General features: G+C 27.7%; 2 protein-coding genes across 3 annotated transcripts; one reads left to right on the top strand and one right to left on the bottom strand.

Annotated features, from left to right (window-relative positions):
• Window positions 1–10,433: 10,433 nt before the first annotated feature.
• Window positions 10,434–20,630, bottom strand: LOC129981295 (trafficking protein particle complex subunit 5-like). 2 transcript variants are annotated; one of them, XM_056092071.1, is made up of 8 exons: window positions 20,521–20,630; window positions 19,968–20,049; window positions 18,963–19,051; window positions 16,349–16,475; window positions 15,994–16,051; window positions 13,250–13,309; window positions 12,505–12,569; window positions 10,434–10,592 (listed from the first exon to the last, which is right to left on the bottom strand). In XM_056092071.1, the coding sequence occupies exons 1-8, from the start codon at window positions 20,628–20,630 to the stop codon at window positions 10,494–10,496; spliced, it is 690 nt and encodes a 229-aa protein (XP_055948046.1). In that variant the 3' UTR covers window positions 10,434–10,493. The 2 variants fall into 2 exon arrangements, with proteins under 2 accessions (XP_055948046.1, XP_055948047.1); XM_056092072.1 differs by lacking the exon at window positions 20,521–20,630 and adding an exon at window positions 20,237–20,333.
• On the top strand, window positions 20,629–21,594 carry LOC129981294 (proteasome subunit alpha type-7-like). The gene has a single exon (XM_056092070.1). It carries the CDS (start codon window positions 20,629–20,631, stop codon window positions 21,373–21,375), a length of 747 nt encoding a protein of 248 aa, XP_055948045.1. The 3' UTR covers window positions 21,376–21,594.
• Window positions 21,595–24,830: the final 3,236 nt, after the last annotated feature.

The following is a 24,830-nucleotide window of genomic DNA, read 5'->3' as shown; positions in this document are numbered from 1 at the left end:
TATTTTTTCTCTAATATTAATAAATTTGAAACAAATTCAAAATAGATTACTTTACAAATTTTATAAATACAAACAAAATATTTTTTCTCTAATATTAATAAATTTGAAATAAATTCAAAATAGATTACTTTACCAATTTTATAAGTACAAACAAGATATTTTTTCGCTAATATTATTAAATTTGAAACAAATTCAGAATAGATTGCTTTACAAATTTAAGTACAAACAAAATATTTTTCTCTAATATTATTAAATTTAAAACAAATTCAGAATAGATTACTAAACAAATTTTATAAGTATATAAACAAAATATTTTTTTCTCTAATATTAATGCATTTAAAAAAATTTTAAAGCCTATTTTACAACAATTTTGTTCATTGTTTTTGTCGCTGACTCTCACCCTCGTATTGATGATATTTCATTTGGCTTGTGTGTGCATTATCGCTGTTATACAGCTAAGAGTAAAGTTGTGAAATAAGGATAGATGAATCAAATCTAAAATATCATCAGCTTATGATGTTTAGCGTTAAGATTTGGATTTCTTTAAAAAATGCTTTACTATAAAAATTGCTTATTAAGTTCTAAATATTGAAAATATCTTCATAATTAAAAAAAGTAAAAATTTGTAGCATTTTTATGCTTACTTATAGATACAGAAAATTTCCAAATGCGAAATTTTTCTCTTAATTTTCTGTTGCTCTATTAAATTTATTCGATCCAAAATTATGATACTGGATCAGATAACATTTGGGTCAAATTTCTTTTAATTTAGAATTGGGCTTTTATAATTTTTACCATTTACGCTTCATTTCAGTAAAGTGTTTTTAATTGGTTCAAAAATTACTTAAGAAATCTTCATGGTGCGTGAAATTTCTTAAGAAGTAACAACTTTCCTGAAAATCCAATGGAAATCTTCCAGGTATATTTCTTTGTAATTACTAAAGCACTGGCTCCACTTGAATGCTTTATGAATGAAAGCATGAAAGTCAGCTTCACAGTTGTGTGTGTGTGCGTGCATGCGTGCGCGCACGTTTCTAAATTTTCTCGTATAATTATTTTTTTTCGTGAAATCTATTTTAATGATAATCTTTTCATTGCAACATGACGATACCATCAGATGATAAGGAATTTTTGAGATGTGGTCAAATAATAAAATAAATGAAAAAAATATTTAATTTTCAATAAAAAAATATACAAAATTTAATTGAAAATTTGAATGAAAATGAAAAAGATGCCATTTTTATACAGTAAAGTAGTACTTAAAATTTCTTAATAGAAAATACAGGTTTAAAAGTTGTCTCACTTTTAATTCTCGAACTTTCTTTATTTTCTTTCTAACAAATAAGAAAACTTACATCAAAAAGAACTTCCAGTATTCAAATTATTGAGAATCAATATACATTGAACTTTGTTATGCACTTATCGCTACCATTTTTTATTTTCCTTTGAGTGCTCACATGAGTGCACCGCTATGCTTTTCGTAAATGTACATATTCTTATTAATAAAATTCGTGTATATTTCTTGTGTTCTCTACTCCATTACATGTGACAAAAATGTTTCAAATCCTCCCTATCAGAATGATTTTGACTCATCCTTGAGTATTTAACATCTGTAGCAATGGCAACACGTTGATTTAGAAACAATCAATGCTGCAAGAAAAATCATAATTAAAAAAAATTCCTAGGAATAACACACACATTTTAATCGAGATCGTCTGAATTACAACTAAAAAATACTAGTGTATTTTTTTCAGTGGGCGAATTCTAATTTTAAAAAAAATATTTATTAAATCAACTGTGATTTTAAAGAATAAATATGGAAGTTGACCGAAAATCGTAAAATAACAAACGATAAAAAGTGGAAGAAAGAAAAATTAAAAGAAAATTCAATCTTGGATGTATAAGAACTTTTGGCCGCCAGCCAAATTTAAGCAGCAAAATTTTTTGCGGAGTTAACGCAAAATTCAAGGGGAGAAAAAGTAACTTTTTTGTCTTTATTTGCAGTGGCGTATCAATAGTAACTAGCAATCAGGGTTAAATTAAGATTTTCTTCTAGCTTCCAGTAATTATCAGTGGCCTATCAAAGACAAATATCACGCGGAACATAGTTTTACTTTTTCGCCTCTTTACCATATTTGGCTTTTTAAATTGTGTTATCAATGCTAAAAAATTATGAAATAAGATTCAAAAAGGGAAAACACACACACACACAAATTTTCAAAATAACAGCTGGTGGGATCGCAGTTCTGCGAAGGATGATTTGCAACTGTTTCTTCAGAAGATTGTTTGAGATAGTGAAACTGACTGACGATAATTTTTCTCATTAATATAACAGGTAGAACTGAATTTGCCATTATTAAAAAAAAAATGATAGGTTTCATTCAAAGAATGCAAGCCGTTTGATGAGCTTGAGGACAATTTAAAAAGAAAACATCATTTAACAGTAGTTTTTTTGAAATTTATTTTACTGCTTTTAATTTTTTAAAAATGTTTAGTGATCAAAAAAGGCACATAATAATATATATGCCTTTATACATAACCCTTTTATCGATATTCCTTTTAAAGCTGTCTAAATTGATGTAGTTGTTCTAGCCGCAATTGCAAAATCACTTAACCTCACTAAAATAACAAGACTATTAATTCATTGGTAAGATAGTGAACGTCTATCCTATTAGTGTCCAGTCGAATTGTACTTTTGTGGCGGTAGCTTCATAAGCCAGTTAACAGCCTCCAGACGAGGGTGATTTCTTTTGTCTAGTGGTTATGCTCGTGCACCTGTCGTGGCGCCATTTTCCAGCAACAAAAAAAAAGCAACCAACGCTAGTCGACAAACTCACTTGACGCAACAATCAAAAAGTCATCACACTCACTTGATGCAACAGTCAACATCACCACTTAACAGCAACAACTCACACACGCTCACCATAACGCCTGGCGCGATAATCTCGTTCGTCTCTCCGCTGACTCACTGGTAGGGGAGTATTGTGGTGGTAACTTCATAAGTCAGTTAACAGCCACCGGACGAGAGTGATCACTTTTGTCCAGTGGTTATGCTACGCGGCTACGGACTTTAACGTCACGGTTTCGGTCCTCGGGAATGCAATCTCCACACTTTGACATGGAAAAAACACACACCCGATTGCTTTTATTACTTTATGTCATTGAGTTGACTGCTCCTAACAAATTGATATATTTCTTTTCGGTTATCGGATTGGAGAAGGGAGGTTGGGCAATGCGATTTATTTAAATGTGAAAAATCGTATTTAAATAAAAAGTTATTAATCTCGCAAGAGAAATTTAGACTGAGAAAGTTATTGAGATTAATAAACCAGCAAGACTGATTTACCTGAAAATTTTTCGCATACGTTTTAATAAATGTACTTGTTTATTATTAACCGAATACCACTAGGTGATCGCTGTCAAATTTTGCACGATATTTATTTTGAGGAAGTCTATCTTTCCAGCTGTCAGAGTACAAACGAACACGATAACTACAAAACGTAAAGAGTTAAAAGAATAATATTTTTTAGTACAGAGGTTTAAGATTTAAAATGTTGAATCTTATCAAATTTAAATGTTGATTCTTATTAAATTTAAAACTAAATCCATCAAAGGATTGAATATCTATTCGCCTGTACTTTCGCATGCATATAAACATAAAAGCTTATAAACGGTGTATGTGATATGTGACTATAACTGTAACTCCATGTGAAATTTGGTTTCAATCAGATGGAGGAAAAAAAAATGCCAAAAATACATATTCAGAAGACAGATTCAGTAAATACGCTAGATTCACGTCAAAGATCTATATTTCGGAATTATTATTTGCCAATGCTACGCAAAACTTTCGCGACTTTACCCAAGATTCACTGTTTTATGGAGGGTAGAGGAATTAGACCTTTATTGGGGAGAAGTTTCGAAGAAACCCCTATCACTGGTTTTGTGAATTTATTTGCTCATATAACGATGTGCATAAAACGAATTAGTCATCACTTTGCAATAAAATTGGTCCATGAAATTTAATTATTAAAACAAAAATGTTATTTCATCACAAAATACACAGGATTTATTTTTCTTATGTTTGCATGCATAAACAATTCATTAAAACTTTATGACATTGTTCCTCACAGCATTATTGCAATAAATAATATATTCTCTTCATTATTATAATGCCTCAGACAGGACGGCGCGAAGGTCACTTTAACTATTCATTACAAACGTCGATTCAATTACTCTTTGATCTAGTACTTAGCCAAATGGTTTTGGTTATTTACGTTATGGTTGTCTGTTCTTAAAAACTCAGAGATGAGACAGGCACAAAAGTCCAGCAGTTCGATCACCAAAATTCTGGATAATCTAAAATGGGATATCAAATAAAAGATCAGTTAATTTTAGAACAAAGAAAATAAATAAATTAACATAAAATTTTGAACAAAAAATCCTTTATGTTAATTGCTAATTAATTAGAATTATTTGCTTCTTTTAAAGGAATGATGCAAACAAACTAATAAATTAGCACTATATACTGTTGCAAGCCTGTAAAATTGTTTTCCAGCACTGTTAGTTCTATCAACAGAAAGACTGATTTACAATCATCTGTATTGGATGCTGCTCGGGTGCAGAGACAGTAATCCCAGAACTTGGCGACAAACTTGGTGACCATTTAGCGACGAATTTGGCGATAAAATAGACAATGCTGGAAACTTTGAGAATTTTAACGATCCGTCCATTAGGAACCGATGATTAAACTAGAAGATTCTCGGCGCGCCTCCTGGGAGCTATAAAAGAGCGGCAGTCTTAATCTGCAGTGAGCAGATCGAAATCATAGACAAATAACGAGTCTTCGAGAGGATAGCGAAGCAATGGCGGAGTGCCAGTGTGTGTGGAGCGCAAGTTATTGCTAAACTGGGTTGTGTGCCGCGCCTTGTTGTCTATTGTGGAAGCAGTATCAATTTGTGTGTGGAGTAGCCAGTCGTGTGGTAGTTAAGTCGGCAGTTGGATACAGCTAAAGCGAGGAGACAGTGAGAACTTCAGCCGTTTGGAAAGACCGTAGATCGAAGCTCCGAGGATCCCCTCTCCTGCCAGACAGAATCCATTCTGTCTGGCTGCTTTGTGTGTTGTGGTCGATTACTGCTTGTGGGCTACTGCTTGCTGCTGTGTGTGTACGTCTCGTCTGTATATAGTTGTCGTCTTTGTATTCGTCGTCTGTGTCATTGTATTTAGTAAACGTAGTTGCTGTTTTATACTGAGGACTGCCGATTGTGTTTTCCCACCATACAACCACTACAAGCAAACCCGGTGATCCGTAACAATACCGTCTCACGAGTATTACAAACAATATATTGTAAATACCTGGAGTATAATAAGACAATTTCTAGAGCTTTTCCGCATCCAAATTGTGTTGACTATTCAAAAATGGAATATTTATTATTTCTAAATTATAGTTAACTTTCTTCTTCTGTATAATCTGAAAAGCCGGAGTTCTTAATAATGAAGGAACAACGAAAGCTTTGTCTCCTCTATGAAACCAAATGAAAGTTGTCTCTCCTAAACTTTCTCGCATATACTCTAACAATCCCTTCGCATAAAATTTTGGACTCTATGCGAAGTCCCGAAAGTCATGATTGCTCAGATTTTTAATTTTAGAGCCCGGCTTATAAGTGTGCTGTGCTGCGTAGTAGAATGAGTAAACAGAATATGCATTTGTCCTTTTATTGACATACAATAGTAATTTTAGTAGCAAAATCACATACTAAATTTCATTTATCCAAGTCGTTGCGCTTTGGAGTCACCGCATTTACTCCATGCGAAAGTAAAGACCGACAGACTGTCAACATTTTTACTGATTTAATTTAAAAGAATCTACATTTTTTATGATTTATGCACCAAATTCCATTTATCCAAGTAATTGCATTATTGCGTTTATGCCCATGCGAAAGTACAAATCGACGCACGGTTAATACTGTCACGGACTTACTTCAAAATTTAATGCAAATATACATTTTAGATGCTATCTGTGTACAAAAATTTATCCATTTAACTTTTTACATTTTGGAGTTGTTTCCCTTGGTCCCAGACAACAAGGAACACAAACTTCCTGTAAATGGGTTTTGTTTAAAATTTGATAGAAATTTTCAAAATTGGTGTAAGCATATACCAAATTATCATCCCTTCAACTCAAAACTTATTCCAGAAGTGTGTATAGACTATAAAAAATACAAAGTGTGTATGTGTTTTACTCATTTATTTTTTCTTGTCAGATACATTTAACAAAACCATCGAAAGTGGTCTCCCAAAACTTTCTTATATCTCTGCAATAAAGGTGTTATCTTCTCCAGCATAATATTCAAGACGTGGGTAGAGAACGATATGCGGCGACTTCTTTTTTAGTGATTAATTCCTGGTATGCGGTTAGTACAAATGTACCCGAAAATCGAATATATATTTTAAACACCTCTACTTCCAACCGAAGAAATCAAAATTCAAAATAGAACTACAACTATAGTCATAAGATCACATGCCAAATTTGATGTATTTTAAGTCATTGAATTTTTGAGTTAACACGCATGCAAAAGTGTAAATCGATAAACGGTCAACCTTTTCACAAGTAGTTCAAAATTTTATAAGAATATATATATTTTAGAAGCCAAAACTGTGTGCCAAAATTCATTTATGCAAGTCTGCGTTTTTTTAGTTATCGCGTTTTCATTTATGTAAGCGTACAGGCAGAAAGATGGTTACTACGCTGACAAATTTTATTTAAAATTTAATACGGATTAAATTTTAAATCTGTTCCAAATTTTATTCACCTAGATCGTTAAATCTTTTAATTATCGAGTTCATTTATATTTGGGCAGTTGGACTTCTGAATGAATTTCCTTTAAGATTTGATAGAAATCTAAAAAAAATGGTGTTTAAAGTTCATATACCAAATTTCATCCACCGGTCAAAGTATTTTTTAACTATCGTGCTCACAGACAGGCAAACATAATTATTAAAATGTGTTTTACAGATTCATGGAAATCTGGTGCGAGAAGATCCGTCAGAATCCCCAGTTCGAATTTTCATATTGACGGTTAACAATATTTCTTTGTTGTATACTTCGTGTTGTGGTGAAAGCTTATAAGCCAGTTAACAACTACGCTGCACGAGCAATTGCTTTTGTATCATGGTCATGTTACTGGACTGCAAACCACAAGGTCCCAGGTTCTATCCTCGCTCATTATAATTCGCTGCAATATATATCATATTAGAAGAGACTTTCAGGAATAAAATGCTTTATATTTAATAAGAAAAATAGGAAGGCATCGGTACAGTAAATAAAATAAAGCGTATTGCAGTTGAATACTGTCTTTTTATTAGCCTTTAACACTTCGAAAAATGTTTGGCAAGGAATTGTACACAGACTAAATTTCAATATGACAGAAAATGCCCCATATTGATCCCAAAATGTCCTATATTCAGCGCATCTTGACACTCAATGATGAACACAAACAGGTTTCAATAGCACATATTCGATGAACCAACATTGTTTACATATTTCCTATTATGTTAAGGTTAGAGCTTTTAGTTGACCACAGCAAAATCCGCCTATTATTTCCAAAATTCCAATTTTTAATTACAGTGTCGGAGTAATTGGATGCTCTCTTAAACCATAAACTATCTTTTAAACCACGAAAATTCATATTTTTTTTACTTTAATTTATTATGAATGCTTCTGCTTACAATTAGAAATTAAAAATACATATTACAGAATTTTTCAGTGAGAATGATACCGAACTGTCATGTAATAAGAGGGTAAACGAAGCCTTTCGTTAATACATCATAATAATAACTTTCCCAGTTTAATTTGGTTACATTAGCGTCTCGTTGGGTAGCAACGCTATTTGGACGGAATTCGTAATTTTGAACCCAGATTAAGAGGATATCATCTGAACTGGCAATGTTCCTTTCAAGCTTCCGTAACATTGGGCTAGTTTTTTTTACAGAAAAAAGAAATTCTTATTTAAAAAAAAAGTTTATTGTCAGGAATTCGATTACGCTTTAGCTACGAAAATATACTTCAAGGCGAATTTGCCTTCTCTATCATAAATAGCATGGGGATTTTAAACAAAATTTTAACGAGAAAGTGTCATACCGAAATCGAAGTTACATGAAGCACTAAACAATACTATAAAAACCATCACGTCATAATTAGTAAAAGGTCATTCTACATAGTAATCACTCTTCTGAACAAGCAGTTTTGGCAGCATGGCATTTTCAGCCATTAGACATAATGCTGAGTAATGCTAATAAGTGAAGTTTGCGTTGCACAGGAGCTCAAGACGCCTGCAGCTATGGTTACTAAGCATTGAGCAAAAAGTTATTTTCATCACAGATACTTTTCGTTCCAGAAATCCAGGGCGACCAATCCAACCAAGAAATCCAATCCATTTTAAGACGATTTTATTCCTTAGAACAGTAATAAGTTGAAACATTAGAAATACTTTTCAAATACCCAATTGAAAATATCTATTCATAGAGAAAAATAATGTGTAATAGTTTTGAATATTCCAAATTTGCAGAGTATCAAGAAATAAAAATGTAAACATCTCCATATTTTGTTTCACCACTATTTTTTTGGGGGGGGGCATAAAGGCTTTCGGTTCCTGAAACAATTTTTAATCTCTAAATGATGCATAAGCACTTTTTTAAAAATCCAGATCACATCAGCGTATCGAAGTTAAAAAAAAAAAAAAAAACAATGGCGTAACTAAGAGAGGACAGGTAGGGCAAGTGCTCTCGGCACCATTACCATGGAGTGCAAAATTGTGGAATGAATTAGTTAAAAAGCATGATTTATGCTTATTATTCTCTAGAACTAATACAAAAATTAAGATTTTTTCCCCTCCCATCTCAATATTTCTATATATTTAGCTATCACGATATCACAAATTCTAGCCACTATGTGAATTTTGTAAGCACACAATGCGTCTGGTATATACAAGTGAGTCATGAAATTTGAAAATAGTTTTGAATTGATAAAGGTAAGTATATCTCTATAATATTAGTGAATCAAGCTAGTAGTATTTGATAAATTAGACTCAATGTGAAATCAGTCTTAACATAAATAAGCTCGGAAGGTCATATTTCTGTTCACCATACTTTCTAATCAATCAGCAAAAAGCCAAATTGTATTTTAAAATATCTGAAAGTTTAGATATATTATACAAATTAAGCTAAACAAGAAATACCAAGAATAAATTTTATTCATAATAATAGTACAAAATTGAGGAATAATCAACCAAGAACAGAAAACATTATGCGATGGAAAAAGGCTTAGAAAAAATAATGAAACTTAATTGGATATTTTTCCTACTTTTTGTGGCTGGAATGAATTATATTTTAAATTCGAATGAGAACAATCAAGAAACCTTGACCCTTTTACAAATTGACTCTGTTTAAGAAGTTCTTACAGCTAATAATTAAGAGATTTCTGCACAGTATTTGATATTAAATAATTAATCAAACACCTCCTTTAGAATAATATAATCTGATTAAACTTCAGACCAAAATTCATAAATATTCACGACTCCAAAAGAAAAATTTGGAAATGCCATTGCTCCTAATAATAAAAGAGAAAATACGTGTGTTAGCATACTTCAAAACAGTTTGATCTTGAGCTATCCAATTTAGCACAGATATACTTTGAAGGGTGGAAATAAGCACATTGGAGAGACTTTTTTAAAATAAATTTTATTAATCAAAACTTAAGTGAATGTTTGGTGTTTTTTTTTTTTCATCATAACTTCTGAAAATACCGGAAAATAAAAATGATTTTTAAATAATCTTAAAATTATCTTTTAAATGATAACAATTTAACATTAATCACATTGCTACCATGAAATTCAAACTGTTTTCCTTGTGTTTGATCGTTTGATTTATTTCCATTGTTAAAATCTAAGAAAGATTTTGTTTAAATCTGTGTATTTTACATAATGAATATAAAAGTGAAGCTACAATACAGTGAAAGTTAAAAGACAGATAATGCAAGCAAAATAATTCAATTATGATATAATTTAATGTTAGCATTTATATTTGCTGAGAATTAGAAAATTATCTAAGATCTTCTCAATGGTTTATTAACAACATATATAATAAATTTAGTTGACTTTAATGGGAAAATTTTGAAAGCAAAGCATAAAATTTCTCTACAGATTTCTTTATAATAAAAATAATTTTATCTATTCAGTAGTAAGGAAACTGACATACAAATACATCATTTAAAAAAAATCTTCAAGTTTGCAGAAAGGAAAAGAAAAAAAAAAACAAAAAAAACTCAGGAATTATCAAATAAATAGTTATCGGAAACTTGGATATAATTTTAATCCAAAAATTAATTAAATACTTTTAGAATACGTAAAGTCTTTTGCTGACAAATTTGATAACACAAAGAGTATATCCATAATTTATTTACAGTTCCTAATATACACAATTTTCAAATCATTACAGATTTATCTGCCATCATTGGGATGATCTCGATTAACAACAGACTGATCAAAAATTATTTTAAAAGTTGTTCCTTGGTGCCAGTGAGCTGTAACTTTAGCAGGCTGAAAGAAACAAAAATAAGGATAATATAATGTACTACAATTCATAGAAATTAAATATATAAACATTTTATTGAATAAGTAGCTTTTCCAATGTTTCACAAGCAGATACTTGTGCACAGATAATTAACTTTTGATTAAAATAATAGATAAATTCTTTACATATGCCTTAAAAACTAAAATCATGTAATTTAAATCTAAATATCATTTAGGAAATAAATTTTTTTTCAAAATTCTGAGAATATCTTTTTAATTAAGCATTTTTTCACAATTACTCAATTTCCAGAAGCATACAAAGGTAAATTTTAAAATAATAAGAGATTATTTTAATTCTCTGAATCATTGATTTTTGCCAGAGAAGGAAGATTAGCTAGTGCCTTGTTGAAATATATTTTTCTAAGCAGGAATTACAACAAATTCTTAAGTTTGATTCTTGCCAGAGGTAAGATCTTAATCTTTGAGATTTAAGAAACTGAAATTATTTTAACCAGAGAAAGAAGATAAACCCGTGATCACTAAACTTTGGCAAATAATCATTGATATAGGTAGTTAAATGGAATTTTGACAAGGTTTGAAAATTGCTATTGGATCCTATAATTGACAAATTTTTTACCTTTACAAACCTGCGGCCCCCTTTGGAAATGTCTCTTTAATTGTATATTTTGTAAATAAGTCAGTATTTAAGACTTGCATTATTATTATGATGCTATTTTTTATTAAATATGATTAGCTAATTTGACCAGGAAGACAAATATTTATGTAAGCTCAATTAAAATTGCTTTGTCAAGAATTGCAACCAACTTGGTCATGGCATTACAATGCCAATGTCATAACATATGGGGTAATTCTATCGTAGATGTTCATGTTTATAATAAACAAAACACGAGTAAAACTAATGAAATAACATAGCTAAAATGTCTATTACAATTTTATATTTAAAAACATTTTTTATTACGGAAACTGAGGATATCAAGCTTTGTATAAGATATTTAATTGATTTTAAACATGATTGGTGAATCAATTTAACTATGTATAATAAATCAGCAAGTTGCCAAATGTGAATAGTAAATAATAAATGATATATGACCATCTAATTACATAGGTCTCAAAATGCTACTTAGATATCTTAAAACTCTGCACACATATATACAAAGACAAGTAATTTAATTAGTCTTAGTACATATAAAAAAATTAAATTTAAAATATAATATATGCAACAAAATACACTACAAATTTGAGACAATAGGCAGTAATGTAAGTATGCCTGATGTAAGGCAGTGATGTAGTTCAAATATATTAGAATTAGCAGAATAAATATTTGCCTATTTAATAATATGAAATAATAATTTATCTTAAAAAAGAAATTATCAATGGTTTCTGTTCAAAACATTCTATTTAAAATGCATTATGGTGATTCAATTTTCAGAACAGTGAAACAAAAAACTAAGCCTTTTCCATCAAAAAAAAATGTATTATACAGTTTGCAATTTAAATTTATAAGGATTAGAACTTCAATGCAAAAAGATATTAAAATATTCCAAATAAAAATTATATTACAATAGAAATTTGTTTAATTAAAATTGAATCTACCACAGGAATATATATATATATATATATCACAGGAAAAAGTATCAAATAAATTTAAAATCGTTTTACTGTATATTAATTATATATGAAGTATGGTATTTTTGTGCTGTCTGTTATTTAAAAAACTCACAAAACATTAAGTAAATCAAACAACAATAATTATATAAACTTTTAATAACATTTGTCTAACAGCAACTTAGTATAACATAATAAATAACAATATGAAAAAAAATTAATAAAATTAAAGTTACTTGAGCATTATTAACATGATTAAAAATAATTAATGAAATAGCCAAATATATATAAATAATTGAAATGGTTAACTTACAAAATTGCAACAGACTAAAGTTGCTTCTATAATTCCTGCAATGAAAGCTGCACAATTGAGGCTTCCTGAAACAGAATGGATAAAATAATTATTACTAAGTGGTAATGAATAGATAAACATATACAAAACAATGCAAAAAAATGCCTATATATTCTGATATAATCATTTCTGATTCTATATCAATATAAATATGGGAACAAAATTCAAAAAACTTTTTGTTTTAATAACAAAAATTGTTAAACAATTAATATCAAAAGTAAAGTACTACAAAAAAAATGACATACTTTATTATATTTTAGCTGATATAGGGAAAAATTGCAAAGACCATTTTTAAATATTTTAGTCTACAGCTTAATTTGAATTATTTCAATACACAATATTATTCTTTCAGCAAATTTTGAAATCTTATGTGTACTTTTTATTTATGTTCCTATTATGAATTTCAAAATAGCAATAAAAGACTATATAGAGAATAGTCTATAAAATAATTATTCAATTTGGTTAATTTACAAATTAGCTTGCACATGAATACACTTAATAAGAACACCTTAAAAAAGATATAATTACCAAATTATGATATATTAAAAAAAAAACTTTTAATACAATAATAAAAAAAAACTGCACAGTTTAATATTTATATTACATAATCTTGACCTATTTGGCTAAATATACAAGTTCAGAGAAAAAAAATATCTGAAGCAATAGCATAGTTATCAATTACATACAATTTAGATAAACTTATTACCTTTATCTTTTGGTATGGAAATGTACTTGTTCACCAAAGGCTCTGCTTCAATGATAAAATCTTAAAAAATATGTCAAGGATTTAAAATCATATGTATATTTAATAAAACGTAGAAACAATATTTGAGGAATTTTAAATTAAATTTTTAAGGTATAGTAACTGCACGAATATAATATTAATTTATAAAATATATGCACTTTTTTCTTAGCAAAACAGTAGAAAATATCCAGATATTGATTAATAAGAAATACTTTGTTGTTAGTTAAAACTCAAAAATTAAATAATTGCAATTTTTAAAACATTTATTTTAATTATGACAATTTGAAAAAAAAGCAAGCTCAGTTAATAGGTCAAGCATCTATGTAATGTCATCCCAAATTATCAAAACTTACAACAAATATCTTTTAATACTTTCCTTGCTTACAAATGTTCACATTTATATGGTAACTAATTAAACATTAGCAGATCGATTCTTTTAGAAAGCTCAAACATTAAAAGAATGCTTCTAAATAGCAAACCAAAAATTCGAAAAAGTGAAGGCATTTTACTAAATCACTCAATAGAAATCTTTATTTGTTTATTATTTTACAAGAAGAATATTGCAGAAAAAGTTGTCTAAATATGATTTTTCAGCATACCATCTCTTTCCTTACAGAACGATTTTTACTTCTTGAAATTTAACAAAATAAGATTGTTATTTACTTAATGTAAAACAAACATTTAACTTAAAAATAAAAAGAATATTCATGATATTTCTTATCTTGAAGTATAAAGCATACAAAAGTTTGACATTCATTAAGGAATAGTAAATGAGTTCAACAAATAAAATAAAGTTTTATTTGTAATAAAGTTTGATTATTTGTTTACTTCATTTTTTTTGAAAAAGAAAACAATATACTGATTAAAATTTGCAAATAAATTTCAATATAATATGTATACATTAGATTATATTCTATTTGAGACCCAATAGTTAATTTCTAAGAACTTAGATAGGATATATTCCACCAAGAAGATGCTGTAAATGTCACAATTATATTTTTGTTTCCGTCAATAACAAGTACTCCTGAAAAAAATTGCAAAATCTAGATTTTTTTTAAATGCAAATCTATAATCTAATTAATCACATCTAGTGCAATATTTTTGATACATTAGCATTTTAAACAAAAAGTTCTACTCTTCTGTAATTAAACTGCCTGAAATTAAAATTGAACTGAGTTTTGAAATCATGAATATAAAATGATTTTATGCCTTTATCTTTGGTTACCTTGAGGAATACCATCAATCGACAACTCTATCTATTATGAAATTACAAAATACTTCTCATCCTGGCAATACAGCATTGGCAAAGAAAAAGAGCTATTGAAGGATAAGTATACAAAATCAGCTTCTATAAGTCAGCCATGGATTTATACTTTAACAGGGGTGTTTGTGGGACCCCAAAAAATCCCCTGAAACTTTTACGGACTTACTACCGACATTTTGGAGTTTCGAGAAGGGGGGGGGGGAGAAATGAAAAATTACAATTATGAAGTATTGAATGGCCTAATTATAAAAGTTCAATGAATTACTTTTTTTGCAAAATTAAGACCTTTGAACCCAGGACACATGATCGCACATCTGGTCGAACGAAGTCTCTCCCTTTTTTTTCTGCCACGCCTACTTGCCGAAAAGAATCCAGAAGAGAATGTCCAAGAACCGGGGGAATGAGTCATAACTCGCAATAAGGAAAGAACAAAAAAGACGTTTTTTCCCCCTTTTCACGCATTATCACTGCCTTTGGAGAAAGAAAGGAAAAGTTTTCACCACACACACTGACATTGCGTTTTCTGCTTTCAAAGCAAACAAAATTACCCAGATCAAAATAAATAATTCATTATTATTCCTAATTCCTTTTGAACGACGATCCCCGGAATTTCCGGGTATCGAAGTTCAAAATCCCCGGAATTCCGGGGTTTCCCCGGAGCACAAACACCCCTGCTTTAAGGAGATAAAGAAGAAATGCTGTATTCTTGTCATTGAGAAGAGTCGCACTAAATGGCAAAAGATTAATCTTTAGATATAAAGCACATATTATTTATGTTCTGCATAGAATGAAAATAAACAGAACACATATGCTGACTAAAAATTTAAAACTATAGCCAGTTACCATTCATTTTTTTAACAAAGTTTATTCGAATTCTTATTAAAAATTGGGTGAGAAAAAAAAGCTCTTCAAGGATCTATGTACATAATTATGGCTTCTAATTTTTAACTTATAAACTCAAAATTGAACATTTCATTTTTTTTTTCTTCTAATTCTGAAAACATGAATATTATAAAACTGATGTTTTATTCTGCTCTCTAAAACATATTGATCTATTTCAAATTTAATTTGGCTTTGTTTAACATTTTATTTTATTTATAGAACTCACTTTTTTATAAAATATGCATTAAAATTTTTTTACACCTTTTCAAAAACGATTTATTTAGGATAATAATTTAAGTAATTCATTGATTAGTTTTAATTTAATATAACATATAATATTAATTATTTTAAACAATAGGCAAAAATTTAGTTTGTCAACTTAACTACCTTATTGCTTCATTTTAGTAGGAATAACTAATTTTGTATCAAAATAGCTGATATTTAAAATTCCTATGCTTATTACCAGAAATTCAAATCAATTATTGATTACAAATAGAAAAATGTAATATTATCATTGATTTTTTTTTAAAAAAAGAAATATACAAATCTTCAAGGATACAAGTTTTTTTATCATCATTAGCATGTTCCAGTTTATCTGCCTCTTTACCAAATAATGTCTATAAGAAATAAAATTAACAAAAGAAACATTATGCATAGTTAAATAGATTATACGAGAAAAGAAATTTCTTTCATTAACAACAATTTAAGAAAGATTAGAAAAAATATTTTAAGAAATTTTGGTAAACAAAAGAATGATAAAACGATAGACATGTTATAAACAAAACCACTCTTTCAAACTGTTTTCTTTTCAAATACATGCCCACATTTAATATAAATTGATATGGCATTTAAATTAATATTTCAATTTTTAAGTAAATAAATGCAATTTTAAGAAAAAGGTAAAATAAAATCACCTTCCATAATGTAGTTTTTATAAAAATTAATATATTCAGGAGTTTGGTTTCTCTTTTGAAATTTCTTTCCCGGACAAATAAAGTATCAACCATTCTTTGCCCGACATGATATCCCATTTCAGATAACCTAAAAAAAAAAAAAAAAAAAATGTTAAGAATTATATATTTTATTCAAAACTGTATCATGAGCTGAATTAGTTTCCAGTTAAATTTTCAAGAAAAATACTTAATTGGCAAATTGCAGATAGCTTAGCTTTATATCTAATCCATTGAAAACATAATAACATGAAAGTGAAAGCAAAATAATATTTAATCAAAAACCTAAAACTCTCAAGAAAAGAATAGAAAAAAAAAATTTAATCAAAAATAAGTATCAGCTCTTTTTATCATTATTCAACAAAAATTACTTTTTTTTAATAATTTCTTTAAATAACATCTTCATAAAAAATATGAAGGCAGGATATCTCGAAAACTATCAATAGTTATTTTAACAAATTTTTTTAGAATTTTTATTGATACTTATTTAAAATTGGTGCAAATCCATACCTCTATTTATACAAAAAGGATATTTTAAATATTACATAATTTAATTGCTTATTTATCTACAGGCAAAGTTGCAAATACTGAAAACTATTAATAAAATTATATTTTAAAAAAAGATTATTAAAACAGAAAAAAGTTCATATGTCAAAATCATTCATAAAGAGTTAAAATGTGGAAAAGGAAATATATAAGCTACACAAAACTGTCTTGCAATATTTTAATGGCAAGGACAATCAGTAAAGAATGATATATTTTGCATTATTGCAGGTAATCACCCTTAATTCAAGATAGTATCTGAAAACAATTTATATCTAATTATAGCCAACAAAGAATAAACGGTTGTATTAAAAAAATGACTTCATTTGGATTAAATAAATAATATATAAAGAATTTTAAATAATAGTATGGTCAACTTATACCAATTTTCTCATTATGTTTTCATAAACTAAACAGAGTAAGATTCCTCAAATGAAGTACATAAAACTTGGAATAATTTACTTTTAAGAGAAACAGTTTCCAAGAAAAAATAAAAAAAGATAAAATCACATGCATACAGAAAACAAGCTTTGTTGGAAATTGGCAGAATAGTTCTAGAATATCATGTGATGATAAAAAATAACCACTATATATAGAGAGGATATCTGCATGCACTATATGATCACTCACAGGATACAATCAAATCCAGGATATGAACAAAGTCTCTGATGCAACTACGTTTGATATGCTTTCTTTCTTGGCAATTATGATAGCAATATAGCTAGTTTATTTTGCAATGTTAGATGATTCCAATGGTTTGCTTCTGATATGTCATACATGGCATCACATTTTATTTCACATTTTTCATAAAACAGCAAACTATCAAGATTATTACAGTTATTTTTTTAAATTCTCATGAACTCTCAATAAAGAATCCAGTTCTGTACAATTTATACAATCATGACGGAATACCCTGTACACAATTCATAATAAAAATATAATGTAAGAAAAAAATCATTGAAAACTATTCGATTTAATAAAGTAATATATTATGAAGTAAAGGAAAAGGTTATTTACTTAAAAATGCATTGATGCAAATAATTTGAAAATAGCACATATTATCAAAACTATAATATTCTTTATTAATTGTGATGTGACAAATTTAAATTTAATAAAAAAGATTTGTATCAGATTTTAAAAAAAATTATGAGAAAGTTTCCACACCTTAAGTTACAATACTAAATTTTACTTTTGCAATAACTCTAAAATTATTTGCAACTTATCCAAAGAAAATGCATACAAATATTACTATAATAAAAAGTACCTGGAAAAGTGACAGTTGCAGTAACCTGGAAAAGTCACGGAACATGTTGTAGTCCAAAATAATCTTTTAAAATTGCCCGACAGGAACCAGGTTACATATGAACTTATTCAACAATATCTCTTACTATCAAATAATAGTCACCAGCACCAACTCTCTGATCTTATCGATATCTTGATCATTAATTGAAAGTGAATGGCTTATCAGGTTGCAGATCAGCTATAATGGATTCTTTATCATCTTTAAATTTTTTAGACCAATCAAATATTGTTACTTTTTATTAATGGTTGTCTTTAAAAGATTTATGCAATATTTTAAATGCTTTAGTAGCATAAATTTCATAGAAAAAACAAACTTTAATTCATGTTCTATGCTCAAAATCATCTGCTATTTTGAAAAATTACAGAATAAAAATTCTTAAATAATCAAAAACAAATTTATTTTCAAATGACAAAATTAAATAAATTTCTGATTGTTTTACAGAAGTTGTAACAAATTTGATAAAAATTTTCAGATGATATACACTACACACGCACTTTAAATGAAGTAATCTGAATTGACTGACACTTAATTGCAACACATCAATAAATTTATTCAATTAAAAAGATAAATGTTCACACATATAATTAAAACTTAAATTTTTAAAGCATTTGTATAATTAAACAATTGCTAAAGAAACTACCATAAAAATTAATTTAAAACAGAAATCAAACAATTTATGAACTATAACAATTAGTTTTTTCCAAGGAAAAATAAAAATTATGTAAATCTTACTTAGCTTGCAGCTCTGGCACAGACAATACTCTACTCTGGCAATACTGAACAATTTCCGAAAATAATAGAGCAAATGCACTTATGCTAATCTGAAATGAATTACAAAGTATAATAGATAGGAGGAAAATAATGTATTGTCAAAATCTTGCAAAATTTGTAAACTAATTTAATGTTAATAAAAAAATCTCTTCAGTACCCTAAGTATTTTTAACTAACAAGTAAGAATTTTTTTAAAACTATATTTAATAACTGGACACAAGTTTTGGAAACTTAGGTATTAAATTGTCTTTTCTTATAAACAGGATCATTAAATAAGAATATGGTAATCACAGCAAATCTACAGGTAACAGTATAAAGATATCCCATTTAAAATAAAAAAAAAATGATTACAAAATAAACTGATTTTGGGTTAAATATGAAATTTAATTGAAAACTCATATGTTTTACCAGTAAGTAAATTTAAAATAAAGATTTTTTTTTAAGCACTGAATCTCCAGAAGAATCAAAGAAAATGTTATAAATTCTGACACACACACACACACACACATATATATATATATCAGAAATATTGAAAAAATTGATAATCTTAATTTATATATAACACAATGCAGAAGTCCTTGATTGTTCACAAACTGTTAAAATGCAAAAGTAACACTGAAAAATGAGTAGAAAAAAAATTTAAAAAAATCTAGAAATTGGAAATATTTTGAAGGTAATTTAAAACACTAAGAACTTCATTTTACACAGCAATAGAACAGAAATTTACTTCGAAGAAATATATTAAAAACATAAGCAAAATAAAGTCCGAAAATAACTAAATTTTTGAAAATTATTGTATAATTTTGTAGTGAATACCAATCGGATAAATTAATTTAATTGCTGAAGAAAAACGTCTTTAAAGGAAAAAAGTAATGGAACAGAGAATAATTATTGTTTTAAAAGCATTGCAAAAATACTGTTAATGAATGACATTTCTGCTTCGTAAAAAATTTCAAAAATAATTACCTCGGATCTTGCTTTACTCATCGGTTTATCTAATATGCTAACTTTGGGTAATGTTCTTATTATACCAGACATATCAGCTTTTCTAAAAAAATAAAAACTTCTGTTAATTTCGAGGAAAACCTGTTAAAAGATATTTTGAAAAAAACAATAAAAAATATATTTTTAAAATATAAATATCCCCATATGTATGGATTTGTAAGACTTAAAGAAAACTTGAAGTTATTAATCTATGGATTCAAATAATAATAATATAACAATCAGCATCTAACTTTTTTGAAAACTTTCTTGTAAATTTGTTTGTAGCAGACAATTATTTCTTCGTTTTATTTTTATATCGCCCCAAACACTACTTCATTTCAATTCATTATTTTACCGAAATCGCAATGTAATTAAAAAAAAAACTTATTAGAATAAGCTGAAAAATATTGTATATGTTAAAATATTGAAATAATATTTAAACAAGTTAATACCAACAATAAAAGTTATTCTTTGTTCTAAAAAACGCTATCTTATGTTTGAAAAAAAAAAAAATGTTATTTCACTAAAACCTTACCGGTTGCGGTATTGAAGCCATTCTTTCAAAAGTGTGTAGTCATACATTTTGCGATTTATAAACTTTCGTTTTGTTGTGTTTATATCCTTGTGCAAGTCTAAAAAAATCATGGGTACCGCAAGATATGATCGTGCTATAACTGTTTTTTCTCCAGATGGTCATTTGTTCCAAGTTGAATATGCTCAAGAAGCTGTCAAAAAAGGTTCAACTGCTGTTGGAGTATGTGGAAAGTCTATTGTTGTTCTCGCTGTGGAGAAAAAATCTGTTGCAAAATTGCAAGAAGAAAGAACCATGAGGAAAATATGCTTGCTAGATGATCATGTAGTTATGGCATTTGCTGGTCTTACTGCTGATGCCCGCATTTTGATTGACAGAGCCAGAGTCGAATGTCAGAGTCACAAATTGACTGTTGAAGATCCTGTAACTCTGGAGTACATTACCAGACATATAGCTATGTTGAAGCAGCGCTACACACAAAGTAATGGTCGAAGACCATTCGGTATTTCAGCTTTAATCGCCGGCTTTGATTATGATGGTACTCCTCACCTTTTCCAAACCGACCCGTCTGGTGTTTACCACGAATGGAAAGCAAACTCGACCGGGCGAAGTGCGAAGACGGTTCGGGAATATCTCGAGAAGAATTATTCCGAAGAAATAATTGCCGAAGATGAATCAACGATCAAATTTGCCATCAAAGCTTTGTTGGAAGTTGTCCAAGGAAAAAATTTAGAAGTTGCTGTTATGAAGAAGGGCCAGGCTTTGAGAATGCTTGATGCAGATGAAATTAGTGTATATGTCGCCACTATAGAAAAGGAAAAGGAAGAAGAAGCTGAAAAGAAAAAGCAAAAGAAATAATATGATATAACTGTTAAAATTGCCTGCTATTTGTTATATGAAAGAATTATAATCTATGGTGCATTAAAATCACTGTAGTACTTAACATTGTCATTTATTATTATGCTTCACATCATACTTGTCTTAAATTTCTGCAGGTTGTATTGTTCTTCTGTATTTGATAATTTTGGAAAAAAATGTATTTTGTTAAGAATATAATTGAAGATGGTTTTAAAAATACATTTGTTTGGTCTTCTTTAATGCATGTTTTCACAGCCATAAAAATTTAATGGAATAAATTTTATGTAAGAGGAAAAAAGCTGAATTATTTCCACCCACATCATCTATACGATATAGTTGGGTTATTTCTTTATATATCCACTATAATTATTGGAAATACCAGGTTATATATTGTTCAAAACTGCTTACTTATGGTATGCAAAATTATTTGATTATCTAAGAGTATTATCATATAATGAATGAATGCAAGCTTATATCTATATTTATAAATTAGTTTTAAGAATTTTGATCTGTATATATTTTACTTTTGAAGTAACAAGTATGAAGAGTGTCAATCTACTTTATAAAATGGTTTGGTTTTTTAAATTTGGACAGTTTTAAATTAACTATTTATATATAGGCTTCCTAGTCTTTAATAGTAGGTACTTAATTTTTTGTACAATATTTTTTAAAAATATATTTAAAAGTAAATTTATATGTTAAGAACAAAATTGAATGACTGTAGTTCTAATTTCTAAACTATACACATTTATATTTTTTTGTTATAAGTACAAAACTTTATTTGCTTTCATTTAGTTTCCAAAATAATAACTACAAATTAAATTTTTGTAATTAAATAAATTATATTATTTCTGATTTTAAGTAATAGCCTAGAATTTACCTTTAAATAAAATGCCTAAAATTTCTTATAAAAATAACTTTTGTGCATTTCAAACATGCGAATGAGTTTTTACAGAAGACCTTAATCAAATAGAAAAATTTTTAAGGTTTCCTAGGGAAAATTCACATTATAAAAAAAAATGTGATTTTATTTACAATTGAACTTTTATATAGTATTTTATTACAAGAAGTAGTGCAGGTAAATAAGTATGTTCTTATTCAATTTGGCATGCATGGATTTGTAAGTAATAAAATTGATCAAAAGCTTTTTTTCTTCTCAACTCTTTTATTTTCCTTTTAATGATTGCAGGCATGTTTTAGGTTTTATTCATATTCTTCTCGGTATTGAAAATGCAAACAAATATGTATAAATCCACTATTAATATGTATTACCTACTTATAATTATTAATTTTAATGAAATTTAATATTTAATTAGGAATCAGAGCATATACACAATAGGGTTTAAAGCATGTCATTAAGGGCAGCTTTATTAATCCGATATATAGCAATTATGTGCTATGCTAGAATATATATATATAATCTGATTGTAAAAAGAAAATAACTTGTAATTCTACATATAACAAACAAATACCAACATTTAAATATTTGAATACTGTATTTATAAAATATCTTAAGTTTATATGAAATTTCAATGCTTTATTTTATATTAAGTGTTGATATTAAGGTTTGATTTGGGGTAACTCGTTTTAATAGCATTATGTGGACATTTTGTGAATTTTTTAATGATTGATGAGATACTATTCTAATCATGCACATAAGTCTTACCAATACTATTTGAAGGTATTTTTTATCTCGAGGGCATATATTTTAATGAAATAACGATAATTTTCAGATTCACTATATTAAAAGCTTTTTGAATAACTAACTTCGAATCATTAAATACTTTATTAATAAAGTCCTTGATCAACTAATAATAACCAAAAATTACTATAATCTGATATAAGAGTTCTTAAAATTGTGATAACTTATTTATTTTGATTATTATTTTTTATATTTAATCTAATTTTTGAATATTTCATTCATGAAAATTTTAATAAAATATATATATAAGTATAAATTGTCTGGCTTTCAGTCGAACATAAAAAATGAAAAAATTGGATTAATATGAGAAAATTAAACATTTTGAATTAAAACTTTTAATTAGCAGCTCTTTATTTAATACTTGTTCAGAAACTATAGCATAATTATTATGTTTTTTTTTTTCTTTTACATAATCTGATTTTTATAAAAGTTAGATTACATTCATTTTCTAGACTTGCCTTATATATACAGGGTGATCAGTTAAAACTTAAATTCAAAATAGCATCTTGTATATCTGGGGAAGTAACATGTACCTATAGTCAAGTTATTATGCTGAATTTATTGAAATAAATTATGGTCCTTGGCAAATAAAATAAGGAAATTACAAACAATAACTCCGAAAATAAGAGATTGCTTTAAAAAGTCCAAATAAAAAAATATACAATATACTATAATAAAAAATATAGGACACAGTTTCAAGGAATTAATTTTAAAACTGGCAGAGGTATTTACCTTTAAAAGTATTAACTTCTCTTACTTGAAAAATAATTCATTCTAAACTGAAAAATTTGATATAGTTATGTTATAAATATCATAACTATATCATTATAAAATTTTTCTGAATCATGCAATGACTAAGTGAAATGTAAACAATTAAAGTAAAGAAAAATAATAATATTAAAATCTGAAAATTGTTTTTGGGGGTAAAAATTGCCAAAGAATACATTTTTCAATTTTAAACTAATCCTTTTTCAAGTTGCAGAAAGTTTAGAACTTTAATCAGAAATATCCCTGTTATTTTACAGACAATCCATGTAATTTTTTCCTATATTTTTATTATGATATAGTGCTAGACTTTTTTGGCCAAGCTCCTTTATTTTTATAAATTCCTTATTTTGCACTGCACTGCTAGGTGCTCTGTAACCTGTCGCAATAAATTCAGCATATCCACTTTACTATAGATACATGTTACAAATTCTTCCAGTCATGAGATTTGATGTCTCATGTGTTGATAAAATTGAATTAAGATGTATTAAAAACTGCTGCCCTAAGAATTGAAAATGATACTTAAATAAATGTTGTTATGCCGAGATTTTTTATATATTGTCATGAAATAGCTTTAAAATATATCATTATTATGTTACTTTTTTAATGGTGAATTTGATAAATTAAAATTTGATTAAATTTATTAACTAAATTATAAGTAACATTGGTCCAAGTTGATGAAAATAAAAAAGAGAAACTTATTAAAATGCTTGCATTAAGAATAATGAAAGTTTATTTCTTAGTAAAAAGGTATATTTGAGTGCAGTTATCTAGCATTTCATTATATATGATCTTAGTTTTGAATTAATTAAAATTCTTTAATCAAAAACCATAATTGTTTCTACTTTTGTGTTCTAAACAAATTTTAGAGAGGCGTTTTGCAGCTTCATCGAAATTAGGCTGACAATTTGAGCCCTTAACTTCATAATGCTGGCAATTTTATGCTAGTTTTATCATACTAGTAGATAAAATATGCTAAAGTGGTGAT

Source organism: Argiope bruennichi, chromosome 8, assembly GCF_947563725.1.
Source record: "Argiope bruennichi chromosome 8, qqArgBrue1.1, whole genome shotgun sequence".
NCBI lineage: Eukaryota > Metazoa > Arthropoda > Arachnida > Araneae > Araneidae > Argiope > Argiope bruennichi.
Note: the sequence above shows the minus strand (reverse complement) of the source record. Positions and strands in the feature narration are given on the sequence as shown.

Excerpts from the sequence above, each read along its gene's own strand:
- LOC129981294 (XM_056092070.1), top strand. The coding sequence starts at position 20,629 with ATGGGTACCGCAAGATATGATCGTGCTATAACTGTTTTTTCTCCAGAT.
- LOC129981295 (XM_056092071.1), bottom strand. The coding sequence starts at position 20,630 with ATGATTTTTTTAGACTTGCACAAGGATATAAACACAACAAAACGAAAG. Across the intron at positions 19,052-19,967 it reads TGAGTAAAGCAAGATCCGAG|ATTAGCATAAGTGCATTTGC; the intron begins GTAATTATTTTT and ends AATTCATTTCAG. Across the intron at positions 16,052-16,348 it reads TAAAAACTACATTATGGAAG|ACATTATTTGGTAAAGAGGC; the intron begins GTGATTTTATTT and ends TATTTCTTATAG.